Source organism: Acipenser ruthenus, chromosome 3, assembly GCF_902713425.1.
Source record: "Acipenser ruthenus chromosome 3, fAciRut3.2 maternal haplotype, whole genome shotgun sequence".
In the NCBI taxonomy this organism is placed as follows: domain Eukaryota; kingdom Metazoa; phylum Chordata; class Actinopteri; order Acipenseriformes; family Acipenseridae; genus Acipenser; species Acipenser ruthenus.
In genome coordinates this window covers 90,730,779-90,749,929 of record NC_081191.1, presented here as the reverse complement: position 1 = coordinate 90,749,929, position 19,151 = coordinate 90,730,779, and the positions used below count along the sequence as shown (strand labels likewise).

The following is a 19,151-nucleotide window of genomic DNA, read 5'->3' as shown; positions in this document are numbered from 1 at the left end:
CACCTTTACTTTATAAATATCTAAACAGATGCACACAAACACATTGCACAGGTAGTGCAGGATCTTGCCCAGAATGCATATAACAGTAGCAGTGACTAATAATGAATGTTTCATTAAGTACTGTGGGCTGAATGACAGTAGCTTCACATAGTAATGACTACCACCATGATTACAATTAAATTAATGCAGTCACCTTTTGAAGATGATCGCACTTTCAAAGGAGCCACAAGGAAGGGAACTTTTTTCCCACGGTTTAATTAATTAGGTTTCAGTAAAAGGCAAACTTTGCTCCTGATTAATATTAATATCCATCTCTTTGTATTTTGATAAATCTATGGGCTAAATTTCTTTACAGTGTCCTCCTATTTCGTGGACCCTACCACCTGTCATAATGTTATAGAAGAACAGTATATAGTTTGTGAATCTCTAAATTCATTGCCTGGTACAGTAATTACAGTAAATTGATTTTTTGTCTGGTATTAAAACGCATTCTTGACATGATGTCAAATACAGTAGACCAAATTCTAGGATGTCTGTATCTCTGTGTGCATAGAGGTTATCAGATGCTTGTAGAACTCAATTCCAGCCTTGCATTCTCACCTCTCTCTATTTCTATTCTTCAACAGGAGGAAGTACAAGAAAACATCCCAGAGGTAAGCCGATTTGAGAGGAGTCAGAGCTTGGTGACTGAATGGACCATAATGTTGTTTTTTTTTTTTAATCAAGGTGATGTACTTTAAAACTATGAAATCCCAGAGGAATTAACCCAAATCAGCTATTCCTTATATGTTTCATCCTTATCTGCCTGCCTTATCTTTTATCAGTGCATAGAGTGGAATTAAAAATTGATTGCTGCCATTTAAACTCACAAATCTCAAACATGTTTTTAATACGCCTAGGGCCAGTTAGCAATTGTTAATTGCAAAATAATATAGAGACTGGTGTTCCTATGTAATAGTTATCTACTTTAGTTTTTGATGGCCATAACTTGCTAATATTGTCACTGGATGGAATGCAATGGTTGTTTGTGATGTTTTCGAGTATTAGGGGTGTTTTATTAACAACAAAAATGTATTTTCCTTCAAAAAATACTTTTGATTTTTTACTTTATTTATTTTTTAGCTACTTAATGTATTTTTAACGTTACATTTACTAATTTTATATTTGTATTATTTTCTACTGATATATTTTAAAACCTTCAACAAAACAACATCTACTGATTACTGTCAGATCTTGTAATTCCAACTATAACAGGGATGTTTTTAAGATTGCAATAAAAAGTGTTTAGGGAGTCACTGACTTTCTTATTACTTCAAATATGTCTAATGTAAAAAAGAGGGAGCATATGTTATCATTCATTCATAAAAAGAGCAGTCCTCTGTACATAATGTGCCTACATCTCAAACAAGAAAGAATCAAAGAACACAATCTCTACCAAGGTAGTTTAGTTGACGTACAGGTGGTATTAAGAAATCTATTATGGGCTTCAGGGTGAACTACTTGTTTTCTAGACTGTTCTGAGACTGACCGCACTGTAATTCCAATGGTAAAGCTTTAAAACACATTTCTTAGGTGTTCTGCCTTTAGGTTATTTTGTTGACATGGTCCAAATTGATGATATAAATCTCCCTTTTTTTATCATAAATGTGTTCAATGTAAACATTTATTATGTAGCTGTCAATGGACCCTGGTTGTGAAAGGGAATTGCCTTGGAGCGAGAGGCTTTAAAAGCCATCTTATAGAGAGGTGTGATTTATTGAGGCTGTGGTTAATCAATTGGTTGCCAGGGAGTTCTGCAAGTTTCTGCGTCATTCCTGACCTTGACGGCACCCCGTTTCAGCTCAGCGGGCTAAAATGCTGCTGTATATTGGTTGCCATTTACATTTGTCTCCAAATGGCAACAATAACCTGTGACCTAGTCTAAACACAGGATAGAAAACTGATGTTTAACAGTATACTGTATATAACATACTATAAAACCAATGGTGTATGCTTGTGTCTTAGAGTACCTGGTATTCTTGTTTCTGTTCATTTGTTCAGTAACTCCTTTCAATGACATTTGTATGACTTTCAGTTAGACATCTTTGTTCTATTGTTTGTGTTGCCAGACACATTTATAAATCTCGTCAGTATTTGTAGTACAGGGACAAATATTTGAATATTCGAACAAATTTTTTTTGACATGTATTCGGATACAAAAATGAGATGTTTGGATTCGCTACAAATTACAAAAATACCTTGCACTTATTTACCGTCTCACCAGAATGTGCGCAACAGTTTTAATAAAATGGCAGAATCAACACAGCAGCTCTTGAGCCTCTATTTATAATTTTTAGACAGCAAAAATTAAACAAACCAGATGATGCGCACGCACCCCTAGTGATCGCTATGGAAAGCTATCTGGAACAAAAAAATGTGTGTGCTGCTTTAGAGCGAGTTTCATGGGACTGAAATGTCTTGCTTAAACAGTACCCAAACAAATATTTAAAATCATGAGCGAATATCCAAACATGAAAATCCTGTGTTCATCCCAGCACTAAATATTTGTATGTTTGTAAACCTAGCAGCTTGCTCCTCAAAGCTTCATGCCAAGGTAGGATAAAAAGTGGTATTAGCAGTGACAAGCTGCATTAACACTTTTAACAAGGAAGTGACACCAGGCTCTCTCTGTGGTTACATGTTAATGGAACACACACTAAGTAAATTAGTTGAATAGTGTTGAATCATGCATGAAATATGTATCCGTGAAGATAAAAACCCAATGCAAGCATTGATAAACATAGACAAGGCTTTATTTTTAATTAGATTTCTATTCCTAAATGTGTGTTGTAAAATGCATAGAAAAAAATAAAATAAAATACAGTTCAGATGTTGAGAACATTGAACACAAAAGTATGTAAAAGAAAAAAAATCCACCTTTCATTAAAGCATACAGTCATGTCTGTTTGGCTAAAGTGAGGTATCGAAAAACAAGTTTCAACTGTCTGAAAACTATTTTGGAAACAAACAGTTCAACAGTGTGTGTTTTTTGAGGACAAATAACCATCAGTTGAAATGGAGTAGTGGTTAGGGCTCTGGACTCTTGACCGGAGGGTTGTGGGTTCAGTCTCGGGGGGGGGACGGGGGGGGGGGGACACTGCTGCTGTACCCTTGAGCAAGGTACTTTACCTAGATTGCTCCAGTAAAAACCCAACTGTATAAATGGGTAATTGTATGAAAAAAATAATGTGTAAAAAATAATGTAATTATATGTAAAAATAATGCGATATCTTGTAACAATTGTAAGTTGCCCTGGATAAGGCGTCGGCTAAGAAATAAATAATAATACACTGTATATTAATTATAATGATAAAATTACATAATATAGCTATTCAAATTGTGTGTAAAAAAGTTGTGTGCTACGGCACAATACATATACTTTCTGACAGTAGCTTGTGTCTTATCAAATAAAATAACATTTAATACTTTAGCAAGGAAACATCTCAAAATACTTTACAAATCAAGTTGTTATTGAGAAAAAGTTCAATTTACCAGCATTGAAAACTGTCAAGCAGCAAATGAGTCACCACATGGTTCCCCCGGGGTAATGCTGACATCGTTTTATTGTGTGCATTTTACATCATGAGAATATTCCTCAATGGTACCATATAACCACTACACAAAAATTGATTTTTACACAAGTGGATTCTCACAGTTAAAACGTAAACAAAACAGCTCGCCAGACACATCAATCATTTTTTTTTTTTTTTTTTTAAAGCAGTGCAAAGTGCAGAAAAAAAGTTAGGTAAAGATACACAGGTCTGGCAGCATTAAGGCTGCTACATTTACTGTCGGTGAAGAATAATTTTTATTTATATGTATATATTAGACAACTGTATTATGATTGTGTTGCATCCTAATAAAAGCTACATTAATACAATATTTTATCATCTTATTCATAGCGCTACTAAATGTAATATAGTCAGTTTATTTTAATCTAGTGTTAACTGATTAATGAAATTTATAATTAAAGTTCGGGAGGAGGGTCAGACACCAATCTCCGCGTCACCAAATTGAATCATTCAGTTTACACATTAGCTAATTAAATTGTTAGCACTATAAATACCCTCTTCACTTATCTCTCAGTTGCGTTTTGATTTTATCGTACGTGCACGCATCATGGTCTGCATTCTGGATTATTCCGTGTCGACGGATGATGATCTGTTTGCTGTTTCCCCGGAGCCGAGACCCACGCAACTAGTTCAACCAGCCCTTCCCGGACCAACTCCACGACGACTTCGGTCGGCGGTATTACCACTCCAAACTTCTCTGCCCAGATGTCTGCTTCTCCTGTCTGCTGTGGCTCCCGCCTGGCCACTCGTTCCTCCGCAACTCCTGACATCAGAGACTGGACGATCTCCCGGCTCCAGCTTTATCTTCGTAGCAACAACATCCCATTCAAATCTACAGCACGTAAGGAGAATTTGTTTACTTTATTTCATCCTTCCCGTCACAGGCACTATGATGTCATCACAGATCGTTGCTTTACCCAGTGTTGTCAAGTCTCACGACAAAACAGGTGTTTCTACAAATTCTAACCTGTGACTCTCAAGAAACAAGCCCAATTTCCGCTTATTATAAGCGGACTTGAAACACCTCGCCGCGCACCGACTGCATCTCCACGAAGCGCGTCTACATCCGGAAAACTCAGAAGGCGGGACCACAGCACCTGTCAATCAAAGGCTCATTCAGCAGTTCCTGAGCATGCTGGCTCTAACTATAACCTTTCAGGTTACCTCCCCTCACTACAGGCGTCCAGCAGGCCCCTGCAGTGACCTCTTTGGCCACTATGGGTGTCCAGCAGGCCCCCATAGTGCTCCCTTCACCTCCAACTATAACCTTTCAGGTTACCTCCCCTCACTGCAGGCGTCCAGCAGGCCCCTGCAGTGACCTCTTTGGCCACTATGGGCGTCCAGCAGGCCCTCAAAGTGATTTCTTTCTCTGTGAAATGCTTTTCTTTCTGCTCATTGGCAGTTTTGAGCATTTGTATCCAGAGATTGTTTTGCCAGATTTGTAATAACTTCATCGAAGGAACCTGTGCTATTCCGCCTGTAACTTCCTTCATTTCCGCTCACCGTAACTCCACCACACCCAGCATCAACAGTCCCTCACGAAGATTGCTCCCTGCAATATGCAAATTGACCACGCCATATTCTTAATCAAAATTGCTGGGAAAAACACATGACTGGCTAAAGCCAATATATCAAACACATTTAAAATCATGCCCATTGAGCCTGTCCTCGGGGGGGATTGTATTTTTTATATTTCCACTTTTCTGTCCGGTCCCCCTCCTACTAAACGCAATCTTCTGTTCCTCCTAGGCCATTTAAACTACATGTGAGGATTTGCAAACAAGAGGAGGCCATTCAGCCCATCTTGCTCGTTTTGTTAATAGCTTATTGATCCCAGAATCTCATCAAGCAGCTTCTTGAAGGATCCCAGGGTGTCGGCTTCAACAACATTACTGGGGAGTTGGTTCCAGACCCTCATAATTCTCTGTGTAAAAAAGCGCCTCCTATTTTCTGTTCTGAATGCCCCTTTATCTAATTTCCATTTGTGACCCCTGGTCCTGGTTCAAAAAGTCTCCTGGGTTGACTTTGTCAATAATTTTTGGATTTTGAATGCTTGAATCAGATCACCGCGTAGTCTTCTTTGTTAAAGTCTGAATAGCTTCATTTCTTTTAGCCTGTCTGCATACGACATGCCTTTTAAATCCGGGATAATTCTGGTCGCTGTTCTTTGCACTCTTTCTAGAGCAGCAATATCCTTTTTGTAACGAGGTGACCAGAACTGAACACAAAATTCTAGGTGAGGTCTTACTAATGCATTGTAAATCTTTAACATTACTTCCCTTGATTTTAAATTCAAAACTTCTCAATATATCTGAGCATCTTGTTGGCATTTTTACGGCTTCCCCACATTGTCTAGATGAAGACATATCTGAGTCAACATAAACTCCTAGCTCTTTTTCAAGATATTTATAATGCACATTTTTATGGCATGTGTGCAGTACTTTACACTTCTCTATTAAATGTCATTTGCCATGTGCTTGCCCAGTTCTGAATACTGTCTAGATCATTTTGAATGACCTTCGCTGCTGCAACAGTGTTTGCTACTCCACCTATTTTTGTGTCGTGTGCAAATTTAACGAAAATTTAACAAGTTTGCTTACTATGCCAGAATCTAAATCATTATGTAGATTAGGAATAGCAGAGGACCTAATACTGATCCCTGTGATACACCACTGGTTACCTCGCTCCATTTTGATGTCTCCTCTAATCAGTAATTACAGTTGGGAGCGGCTGCTCCCGCGTTCCCCACCCCCCTTTCTGGCCACTATGGGCGTCCAGCAGGCCCCCATAGTGCTCCCTTCACCTCCAACTATAACCTTTCAGGTTACCTCTCCTCACTGCAGGCGTCCAGCAGGCCCCTGCAGTGACCTCGCTGGCCACTATGGGTGTCCAGTAGGCCCCCATAGTGCTCCCTTCTCTGTCAAACCTGTTTTCTACCAGCTGCGAGCTCCAACAGGGCCCCACAGCCCCCTTCTATTCCTTACCTCGGCGGTCTTCCAAGTGTAACCTTTTAGGTTACCCTCCCCTCACTGCAGGCATTCAGCAGGCCCCTGCAGTGATCTCCCTGGCCGCTATGGGTGTCCAGCAGGACCCCATAGTGGTCTCTTCTCTGAGATGCTTTTCTTCTTTCAGCTTATCGGCAGTTTATTCAAACACTTTCAAAACCGTTCCCATTTCTTTGAATATCGTCAGGGCCGCAATACTGCATACTCTGGAGGCCTTCTGTTTTCTACATGTTAACTACTCCCTAATCCACGTGCATGCATTTCCTCGAATCCCTACTGCGTTCAGTTTGAGAAATTAATCTTTTATGTGGGACTTTGTCAAAAGCTTTCTGGAAATTTAAATAAACCATGTCAAGGCAGAGCTTTTATCTCCTAACTTCTCTTTGATTTGATCCTTTCTGTCGATTTCCTCAACGATGTCATACTCATGGATCCTTTTTTTTTTTCCTACTAAAAGAAAGGAATAGCAGTACTTTCTTTTACGACAACTGTCTCCTGCTGTACAAAGACATTCAACCGTTCAAAGATGCAGCTCCCACCCTTGGCTTTGGAGGATACTACAAGGGAAAATTGGTTTTCTGCTCCATGGCCCGACTAATTCAGCATCATTCCTATAACTGATCACTCCTCGTCATTGCGCAAAATGTGTCCATTTGCTGTAGCCGCATTCCTTTTGGGGGTCTTCCTGGGCTCAAAATCCATTCTTCTCCGCTCACAATTCACCTACAGTCTAAATCTTTAACAAGGTCATTCATTCTCTTGAGGATTACCTGTTTATCTGTTACTCATCAGTTCATTTTCAGAGCTCAACACATTCTCTGCCACCTGAATATAATAGATTCTCTTTCTCGTTTCCAAACGCAGAGATTCAGAGCATTAACTCCCGAAGACGACCTCCTGCCAACTCAGATTCCTCCCTTTTCAGACCTGACATTCATGTGAGCCACCTGCTGCATTCCCTGATTCTGCAGGCTCAAGGAACAACTCTTCTCAGCATCGCATCCCTCTCACTGCAAATGTACTGGTCATCCTGGAATTGCTTTAAAATTTCACTTTGCATTCAACATTCCTTTCCATCATTTTCAGTGCCCGTAGCGTCATCTTATATTATGTCCCTTAAGAATACAGCTATAAGATTTGAATTTCCGGCATCCAGTTTTTCTACAAACTCAACTCAATTTCGGTGTCCCAGCTCTACATTCTGCAACTCACAAATTTCACTAATCCTGAAAGGGCTTCAACTATCAGAATCTCTTTCTCCCCCTGCTTGCCTACCTATCGCCATCAACGTACTCTCTTGGTGCCTCTCATCGGCTCCAGCTACTCCTGCCTGTTTTAGATAAAACCTTAAAGCTCTTTCTCTTAGCCTTCTTGGGTTCCCATAGGTGCTCAGAGTCTACATCGCTCTCAAATTCAACCTCCAGATTCAACCCTTAATCTCTGACCTAGCAATCACCTCATCTGATACCCTTTCCTTCCTGCTCAAAAGAAGTAAAACTGACCAGGAAGATTAGGGAAAGCTTTTCAATTTATTTATAAATTAAACTCCCATGTTGGCCCATATGACCCCTTTCTCTCTTATCCATCTCCATCTTTCTCAGGGCGCATCACCCTCAGGCCCGCTGTTTATTAACGAAAACTGAACAATCGTCACCCAACATTTGTTCTTCTTTCACCTTTTCACCTGATTTATTTCCAGGTCCGGATTCGCAGCTGAGCAGTTTTCCGGTCATTCCTTCAGAATCGTAGCAGCGTCTTCCCACGGAGTTCCAGACTCTCTTATCAAACGGTTAGGTTGTTGATCCTCCAGTGCTTACCAAGTTTACATTATAACAAATATTACGGAGCCTAAAAATGCCTTTACAGAAATGTGCTCTTAAGTGTTAGTAGCCTGCCTGGAGGAAGGGCAATCGAATCAGCCATGGATTCCCAGAGGTTTATTTCCCAAAAATGGGTTTTGTTTTCCTCTCCTGCGTGCTGATGATCATTTGTTAAAGGTTGGCTAAACCTTCAAGTGGGCTATATTCAATTCTAATTGTGGCATTGAGACTGGCTTGTTCTTTTTGGGGGTCTCGGCCTCGTCCAGTAGGCCAGGCAACGAACCCTCAAACCAAGTTAGGTTTGATGCCAAATGAATGTGTATATACAGCATACTTTTCTGTAAAATCGCATACTCCGCATTCTCTACAATAAATATTTGTACTAAAACATTTTGTGATTGGTGTTTGTCCCGAACTTCTGAACTGTATTTTGATAATTTTGTTGGAAACACAAGTTTAAATGTATGAGCAGAGACAAGAGCAGGATTGCCAATACATTTTTGTTTGTATGAACAGAGTGAGTTGTAAAATTTGAATGTTCAATAATTCAATGTGCTGCATTTGTCTCTGACCAGCTTGTTAAACGACAACCAGAAGCAAATCCACAATCCCAAAATCCAACTTTACATTCCTGACAGCATACCCTGTTGGATATTCCACCAGTGGGATTGTGTGCATTTCAAATGGTCACAGTAGGCAGGTTCAGGTTTCTTTTCACATAAAAGAAAGACTGCTGTGAATGGATGCAGTATTACACTCCTACAGACTTACCAACATACAGCAAGTAAAGGAAAATATCAAATCTAGCTTTGATTTATATAGAGGGAATATTATACAGTATACAGAGCAACACCCAGTCTTTTGTTTCTTGCAGAAATGCCCAAACTGTTACATTTTTAAAGGCTGAAAAGATTTTGTCTAGTTAGGATCACCAAAGGAGCTTAGCTAAATGGTCTTAACAGCACTTATACAATGTGTAATAAAGCATAATGGAAGCAAGGTAAAGCATCAAGAAAGCACTGCAAAGCCCAGAGAACATGGCGAACTAGAGTATATGCATAGCATAACCAGTGAAAAAGCAAAAAGCATCGGAAAACTGGTCAACTTTTATAAAGGAGCGGATTACTAAAAAGTGATATCTTCAGTTACAAGGAAGGTGAAAACTGTACTAAACATAATACAGATTTAAATGAATGTTGAATTCGGAGTGATCAGACAGATGGAATTTGCTGTTTGGTTTTGAGTTCTGTTCGGCTCCCGGGAATTCCTCCTGACACAAGCCTTTCTTGCAAACAGCTGTTGTATTATTATTGCGCTTTCTGTGGACCTTCTCAATTTCAAATAGCGGGTGGAGCATGACAAGGGATTGACAATTTTCATTACAGTACCACATTAATGGTGAAAGAATGAATATTGTTCACCTGAGAAAACAGCAAGCATTTGTGTGACATGTGTTGTACAGAATGTTGTGCAATGCTTTTCTGCAAAGCTTGTTATTACAAGTATAATTAGGAATTCTTACTGTTATATTTGAAACATTGTTCCCTGTTTTTAAGCAAGTGCTGAGAGGGATGAATCAATTGTCATTGTATGAAATTAGACAGAGCCAACTTAATTGCAGTCATTAAATTTGTAGTTTCTGGCTATTTTAATATTGTCGAAATTATGAATAATTTTGTACATATTTTTTTTTCTGTGCCTTTTCACTAGCTTTGCATTGTCTTCATGCAGTAGTTACCGAAGTGCACATATGTATTCTATTTTTCTCTGTCATCTAAAAATAAAATAAAAATGAACGGTTTTGTGTCTATAATCGCATTTCCAGTGTGTGTGTGTGTGTGTGTGTGTATATATATATATATATATATATATATATATATATATATATATATAATCAACCAATCAATCTTTATAGATCGCCTCAAACAGAAAAAATCAGTAAGATACAAACTATTTTGAGAAATAGTAAAAGATACTATGATAAAATACTCCTTTAAATTACGTACAGTAAAGTATTTAAAAAAGTTATTTAAATTTTTACTTTTGAAAAGCAGTGATGAAGTATAATAAATAAATATATAAAATTAAGTAGTATAAAATACGATGATAAAATTTTCCCTTTTAAACAAATATGGCAAATTATAAAAATGTGTTTTCCATCTTAATTTAAAAGCTGCACAAGATGGTGCCTCCCTTACAAATCGTGACAGATCATTCCACAACTTTGGTACTCTAAAGGTGAACGCTGTGCTATCTGCAGTTTTTCTCTGTGTCCATGGAATACTGAGTAAACCTTCATCCTGTTATCTAAAAGAGCGATGGGGGACATATGGGGTCAGAAAATAGGGATATAGGGGAGCAAGGTCATTTAAAGCTTTATAAGCATGCATCAGTCTCTGAACATCCTGCAGTGAAAGAGAACATCTTAGTTTAGCAACATTTCTTAAGTGAAAAAATGACACTTTAGTTATATTCCTAATGTGAGGCTCGAATGAAAGATCTGGATCAAAAATGACACCCACATTTCTCATTTCAGCCTTCAACTCAGAGGAGAAACTACCAAACGTATAATCAGATGGATTTATATTATTTAGTTGATTGTGTGATCCCAAAAGCATCATCTCTGTTTTATCTGAGTTTAACATTAAAAAGTGTTTTGACATACATTGCTTAAGGTGAGCAAGACATGTATTCAGAGTCTTTTCAGCTGAGGTGTCACTTGGTTTCAATTGAGTTTCATCAGCAAAACAATGAATATGTACCTCATGTCTACGGACAATATCGCCCAAGGGCAGCATATACAAGTAAAACAAAATTGGACCAAGAACGGAACCCTATGGGACACCACATGTAACCCCAGATAGAAAAAAGGATTCTTCCTCCATTTTAACAAATTGAAACCTATCTGAAAGATAGGATTTAAACCAAGATGAGACCCAACCTGACAATGCCACTAGATTCTCAAGAGGATCAATCAGAATAGAATAATAGTGTTGAATGCTGCACTTAGATCTAGAAGTATAAGAAATTAGGGTGAGCCCATATCAGAAGATAACAGCACATAATTTACTGCAGTTTCAGTACGATGACCCGGACAGAAGCCTGATTGAAATTTTTCATATATATATACAGTATATATATATACACACACACACACACACATACAGACACAGACAAAAGTATTTGGGTAGTTAAAAAAATGAGAAAAAGTATTTGTTTTTGCATGTTGTTTTTCATTTTGTGCATGTTATGTAATAATGTGTTGTTTTATTACAAAGCCGAATCTCTACTTTAATTTATATCTTTCAATAGAACAATTAGAAATGATAGAAATCACTTTCTTCGTGATTTACTCATTTTTTGTAACTGGTACTGCTAGCTACTGCTCTGTCTCTAAAACTTTGGATAACAAGGGGAGATTAGAAATAGTCCTAAAATTGGTAAGAACTTTTGGATCCATAGCAGGTTTTTTAAGCAATGGTTTTACTACAGCAACCTTAAAGAAGTCGGGAACAATAAGGGAACTATCGATAATACCTAAAACGGTTCTATTCATCCTAGAGCAGGGATACTCAATTACGTTCTCTGGCGGGCCAGATAAGGCAATGTCCAAACCTTGGGGGGCCACAGGGCACGCAAGATGTGAGTACTGGTGGGGGTTGTTTAAATGGTCATGAAAATCTGACTATCAAGTCATACTTTACATACAGTAACAAAACTTTGCAACACTACACTTGCACCAATCACCTAATGCATCTCAGAAATACTAACAATGATACCATGTCTGATTGCCATTTAATAATAAAAATAGAAAGCAAATATATGTTTGACTGATATTTTTCTGACAATTATTATTATTATTATTATTATTATTATTATTATTATTATTATTATTATTATTATTATTATTATTATTATTTATTTCTTAGCAGACGCCCTTATCCAGGGCGACTTACAGTATATTCAATCTTGCAAACAAATAATTATACGAATCCCATTGCTATTAAAACAGCATGTTATTCATTTAAATTTTATTAAAACTAGAAAATGTTATGAAAATGACTGCGCAGCAAGCATCCAAGTTAACTAATGAAAGCATGTCAATTAGTGAACCCGTTATTTATGTTGTATAAGCATCTTATTAAGCACCTGATTAAAAGTGTAGCACAGTGTCTAAATATGCATGTTCTAACTCCAGTGTGTTTAAATTTAAATGAAAAGTTTCTAAATTAAATATATAGTATGACAGTAAATGGAGGGAAAATAAACTTAAGTGCATTGCCTACATCTGCATCCCCTGATTCTGACTCACTTGCCAAATCTGAAGCATCACTTTGTTGATGTTGTGTTAATACCACACATCACTTGCCATTTTAGAGACAGACGTGAATTTTTTTGCATTCAAATTTAATGTGCAGCAATGTTTGTAAGAATATTCAAATAGTTCCTCCGCACTAAAGAAAATAATATTACTCCATACCGCTGTTTTCATTTCGCACTAACGCTAAGCTGAATGGGCGTAGATTTGTGACGCATGCAAAAATGAAATCTCATCAGAATGACAGCTGGCCAATCAGCTGACTTGTTCCTGATTAGGGTGCCAAAAAAAACCTAAAAAACGCTTGTTAGGGGACACAAATACCCAGTAGATAGCGGTGACATTACAATCTTGTGTATCAGCAATTTCAGCTTTTGTAATGAAGGACAGCTGACGCTCGACGAGCCAAAAGGAAGGCTCACAGACAGCCAATTGAGGAACCCTGTCCTAAAGAATACTTATTTTAACAGTTTAGTAGGAATAGTCTGTAGTGGGTTTTAACTTCATAGCTAGGTTAGTTAAATCTAGCTGATTAATCAAGGAAAATGATTCAAAGGTTTGTTTTGAAGTAGCAGGACCCAAGGTGGGAGTTTTGTCAATGTTATTAGATGGCGTATCTAAATTGAATGTACTATTAAATATTAGATTTCTTATATTTTCTTGATTCATAAAATCATCACATCTTGCTGTTAATAACGTATTTAAAACAGGCTCCCTCTGCAGATTTGTTAATTTAGCTATAATCTCAAAAGTAAATTGAGGATTGTCCTTATTTGTTACTATAAGATTTAAATAGTAGACTAATCTAACTGAGTGCAGCCCTGTATTTCAAAAGATTATCTTTCCAGGCGACGTTATGGACCTGTAATTTGGTGTCTTTCCATCTACGTTCTAGTTTACGACATGCTTGTTTAAGCATACGTGTTGTTTCATTAAACCAAGGGGAGAATCTTTTAAAGACCATTTTCTGATTTTTGAGTGGTGCTACAGGATCCAAGATATTAATTATAGCGGTATTATAATTATCTACTAACTCCTCAACCGATCCTAACTGAATAAGAGCTGGAGCAGGTAAGACTTCCAAGAACATATCAGTAGTGGTTGAATTATAAGAACGAGATTTAATACAGCGCACTGGTTGCTTGATAGAACTAGGTAATGATATTTAAAAAAGAACAGCGGAATGGTCTGAAAATGTGAGATTGGCAATTAATAGATTCTGAATATTTAAATCGTGTGATAACTAAGTCTAAAGTATGGCCATGGGTATGGGTAGGGCCAGTAACATGTTGAGTAAACTCAAGTGGCTATAGCAGCATCCTAAAAACTCTAGCAAGGGGATCTCGATCCACATCTTCATGTATATTAGGCGCCTAACAAACAGCATAATCCTATCATGCTTAACAGCCATTGTAGATAAAAATGAACTCATTTCAGATAGGAAAAGGAAATGGGTCTAGGTGGCTGATAAATAACTATAATGTGGATAGGTAACAGACTACAAACAATAAAATATACTATTTCAAATAAAGAACACATTTCAATGATATCATGATTAAGAACCAACTCTTTACGAAAGTAGCCATACCTCCTCCTCACCCTGAAGGACGCGTCCTCTGAGAGAAGAAGAACCCTGATGGACAAGTCTCTACTAGTGGTGCATTCTCATTGTGTTTCAACCAAGTCTCTACCGGGGCTAAAATATCTAGATGTGATTCAAAAATAAAATCATTAATTAAGACAGATTTACTAGCTAACAACCTTGTATTGAGTAATGCCAATCTTAGGGCAAGCAGTTCAGAACTAGTGATGCAGTGTTGTTGTTGTTGTTGTTGTTGTTATAAACCCCCTTTACTCATTGTGAAAGTTATTATAAACATGAGTCTGATCTCAGACATTTTGTCTTAAATGCTGAACCCTGATGTAAACAGAGTTCTATTTGGTTCATCTGTTTTTCAGCCTGTAAAAAGGCTACAGCTTCGTAAAGTATATACTTTTTAAGAGCTATAAATATTTTATGCAGCAGTAAATGAGAAGTCTTAACTGTGATAAAAAAAAACAAAGATGTTATGGATCATTACCATGTCTTGCTGAATGCAGATTGTCAGAAGACATGAATCAGGACATAATTTTAACTGCTGAATCAATAGCTTCACCACCTTGTTTCATCCTAGCATCGAAATTATTATTATTATTATTATTATTATTATTATTATTATTATTATTATTATTATTATTAGCTGTATCTCTTTATTTCTCAGGTTGTTTGCATTACTCTGCCTCAGTTGAACTTTGGCCTCATTTGAGCCCTTCCAGAGGGTGAGGTCCTGGACCATAAAAAGGATGAAAAGGTTTAAAGGATGAAAATCTTATTTAACATTTTATTAGTGTTAAACCAATAGCTCTTTATAATCATATTATAAATCAAATATGTAGATAAGTATCTTTCTTCTGTGAGAGTTTGAAGGTTTCTGCTATTATCTAAATATGATGTACAAGTAATCAGTGATACCACACAGCAGCTGCAAGATTTGATGGAGGTGCCAAGGTAATAATACATTGAGTGAATGTGAATACATTCCTTAATTTACTACAGCCTTTCAAAGACGGTGATTTTCCATGGTAAAACGTCATAAAACATAATAAATATAACCTCAAAAGCCCCTCTCGCACAGTCAGTAGAATGTAAAGGTCTGTACATGATTCCCTTTGAAAATATTGAGCTCCTGCTGAAGCTGGCTGATGGCCTTTTAATTTGTCGACTTGACAGGGTGCTTGTTTGATTTCTTCTTCTTTTTATGTATAATTTATGAGAACTGATGGCTCCCATACTGCTACAGGTCACACCATTATTATCAGAGCTGTAATTTCTTCTTTTTTTTAAATAAAATGCTTATGTTTTTATTCCTACAGCAAGTTAAACATGTGTTCTTCTAAAAGAAAGTGAGAGCTATTAACTTTACTGTATACAGCAGGCAGACATGGTTTGTTTGGTTGGCAAACACGACATTTCAGAAAGTTGTTGTTTTGAAACCTTTTTCAGGAGTTCTTTACATTCCCACAATGTGTATCTTAGGAAAAGCTTTGGAGTACTAGTGGGTAGATTACATTAAAAAACAAAAATCTAGGCAGTAATTCATTACATTTTTCTGAAGCTTAGTAGACACAGTATGTTGTTATATTAAAGAGCTTGCACAATTTTAACATGAGCGCTGCCATTTTTCCTTACAGTGTGTATGTAGCATTGTGTTTATGGTGTGTACTTCTGGTGCGTACGGATGTTTAATTCCAGTAGTCCTTATAGGACAGTGGAATAATATCAGGTTACATTTTTATGTTATTTTTTGTAATCCTCCCCTAAGAGAGTCAGTGATGATGTCAGAAATGTGAAGAGAGACTTTCAAGACTGCTATCCTGCATGTCATGTGGAGTCTACAGAATGTTTGACATACTCAGTTAACATCAATGAAGACAGATCCATCACCATGGATATCTTATAGCTTTATAAACAAAGTCTCAATCCTCCAAGTGAGATAGATGCTTCCAACATGTGTAAATGTGTCAGTAAAGGTCAAATTATATAGTATCTCCCTTCACTAGTATATCGCTAAGATGCATTGCATACAGTTTCTGCACACATAGGCCCCAATTTTGATCATGGGCACTAACGCTAAGGCAAAAGTTGTTGCTAGGTGGCACAAATGGGTGCAATCAGACTTTGCCACGTGAAGTGATTTTGGTCCCATGTTATGCTACAGGTTTTTACAGGTTTTGTCTTCTTTGTTAAATAGTTGAATGTAGCATGTGTGCGTAAAATGATATATCATTTTACTGCAATACTGAAATGATATTTCCGATAACACACACATTTCCAGTGCAGTGTCTGTTTTGTACACTTCATTATTACAGATTTCAGGTTGCAGATATTTCCATTGTGAATGTTGTGTACAAGCATACTGTAAATACATTAAAAATATTTAACACAGATACTTACAGATATATTGTATCTTTTTTATAGGTTTTACATACCTGGATATATTTCAAATCATCAGGAAAATTAATGAAAGTGAGATATGAAATTGAATGCGCCTTTTGATCTTTAAAATTATGACACACAAGTAAATAAGAACATAAGAACATAAAAAAAAGTTTACAAACGAGAGGAGGCCATTCGCCACATCTTGCTCGTTTGGTTGTTAGTAGCTTATTGATCCCAGAATCGCATCAAGCCGCTTCTTTGAAGAGCTACATTGAAGAGGTTTCATTTTAAGCACTTCGTTGTTTTTACATATGCCAGCCATGTAATATAGGGTTTTCATGTAGATTTTATGAAGGTGAAAACAACATTATTTTTTCAGTGTTCTGTATTTCATTTCTCACCCAATAACTACAGCATATGCATACCATGGTAGTTTCAATTTTTAATTGTAACTCTCGGCACTGTTTCTGTATCAATTCCCTCTATGGGACACCATGGCCCATATGCATAAAACTTACTGGCACCTTTATCGTGCCTTAATAGTGTTTAACATGACGGTATTAACATTACCGTCAAAAAACATTTGTTGCAATGCTAGAATAACGCTCTAAGAAAATGCCAGGCTTCGGTGTGCTTGTGTGGACTGTACATCAAGAGAAGGGAGATATCTTGGCACGTGATCCAGAAGAGTGAGAAGACCCCACAGTTTTGTTTACAATCTGACGTTCATCTTACCAGCACTTCTGGCAGTATGTGACCTCCCCTTTTACAGTACCAACCTCATTAACCCCATCAGCTATCTCCTGCCATATTTTTTCGCATCCAGCACCTTATAGTACAGGAGACCCTTACCGTACATTCTGATATGCCTGATATGTCCCTGATCATAACCAATTTAGTGTGATGTTAGGAAGTACATTATACAAAGAGACCCATTGAACTGTTATACTGACCATGAAAATAAACCCAACAGATACAAATAGCCTTCTTAATCGCTAAAATTAAGAACATGGTTAAAAGAGGGCATATAAACTCATACTCTACAGAGTTTAAACAAACTGATATCGATCGGTTGGAAAAGGGCAAGGAGCTTTCAGAAATACTGCTGGACTCCAGTGGAAATACAAGATGTGGACGACAATATTCTGAACTTGAAGTCTTTAATTGCTTTTTGTAAAGAAAAGAAAGTTTGACTCATGCCAAAAGAAAACAAATGCAGTAGGTAGGCAATGTGTTACTTGTAGCCACCCATACGCTACAGTTTTCTATGTACATTTAAAAATGATTAATTTCTGTAACGTGTGTTCAGTATATGTAAAGCACTGTACAGTAATCATTGCATGTTAATGCGGCACCATGATCTGTTTTGTGTACTAAGTAGGCCACGGTAAAAGAAAATTCTAACCTCTGACAATTGGTTAGATACAATCACTCGGTAACAATCTGTCACAGTAAATCACATCTAAAAGTATTAGTAGCCAATAAAATAAACATGCAGTTGTTTTATAAATCACATGTTAAATACTGTAAGTGACCATATGCAAATGGACCTCTATCTCAATAGTAGAACACACAATACCTCTAACTACTTAGAATGGGTTGATTTATGCTTGTTAATTGCCTCACCTTCCTCCATTTACAGAGTGTGAATCACGGTGCTGTCTTCACCTGATGATTAAACAGATAATTACCAAGCTCAATAGAATGGAGTTACCGCTAATTGTTTCCTAAGACTATTCTACACTTTGCAGACAATATACCAGGCACCTTCCAGAATGTTAGAAATGTTTTGGTAATTTCATACTGCTGTAATTAAAACAAATTATCTTAAACTACTGTTAATGTTCCCCCAGCTGCTGTTTACAGTTTTGGAACTGTTGTATTCAAGAATGGCAAAGACCTGAAAATAACTTTGACATTTGACACTATGACCCTGAGAGGTTTACTAATATATTTCAGTTGGGTACTTTTCAAGAATCAAAGCACTGGTTATATATTCTAGAAGCCCAAGGGAAAAGTATGACTGTATTCTGTAGCTCAAGGGACTTGCCTCACCAAGCACATGAAGTCTAAGACTATACTGTTTAACATATTGCATGCCCCAGTAGCTTAATATAGGACAGCAACCACAGTATGTCCAAAGTAAGGTGTTAAAACAATAAGTAGTGGCTATTCCACTGTCGACCATGGACGAGAGCTCCCAGGGGGGTGGTGCACAATTGGCCAAGTGCTGCCCGGGGGGGCTTAGGTTGGCCAGGGTGTCCTCGGCTCACCGCGCACCAGCGACCCCTATGGTCTGGCATGCGGGCTTTCCTGTAAGCTGCCCAGAGCTGCGTTGTCCTCCGACGCTGTAGCTCTGAGGTGGTTGCATGGTGGGCCTGTAGTGTGTAAAAGAAGCGCTCGGCTGACGGCACACGC

At 37.5% G+C, this 19,151-nt stretch overlaps 1 protein-coding gene across 5 annotated transcripts in view; it reads left to right on the top strand.

Annotated features, from left to right (window-relative positions):
* LOC117394773 (dual specificity calcium/calmodulin-dependent 3',5'-cyclic nucleotide phosphodiesterase 1C-like) overlaps positions 1-19,151 on the top strand; it is a 186,545-nt gene that overhangs the window by 70,006 nt on the left and 97,388 nt on the right. The window contains exon 2 of one of the 5 annotated variants that reach the window (XM_059018754.1): positions 627-653. The exons of the other annotated variants lie outside the window; for them this stretch is intronic. Within the exon in view, the coding sequence (XP_058874737.1) occupies positions 627-653 (27 nt within the window). The remainder of the gene's footprint in view (positions 1-626; positions 654-19,151) is intronic. 5 annotated transcript variants of the gene reach the window in all.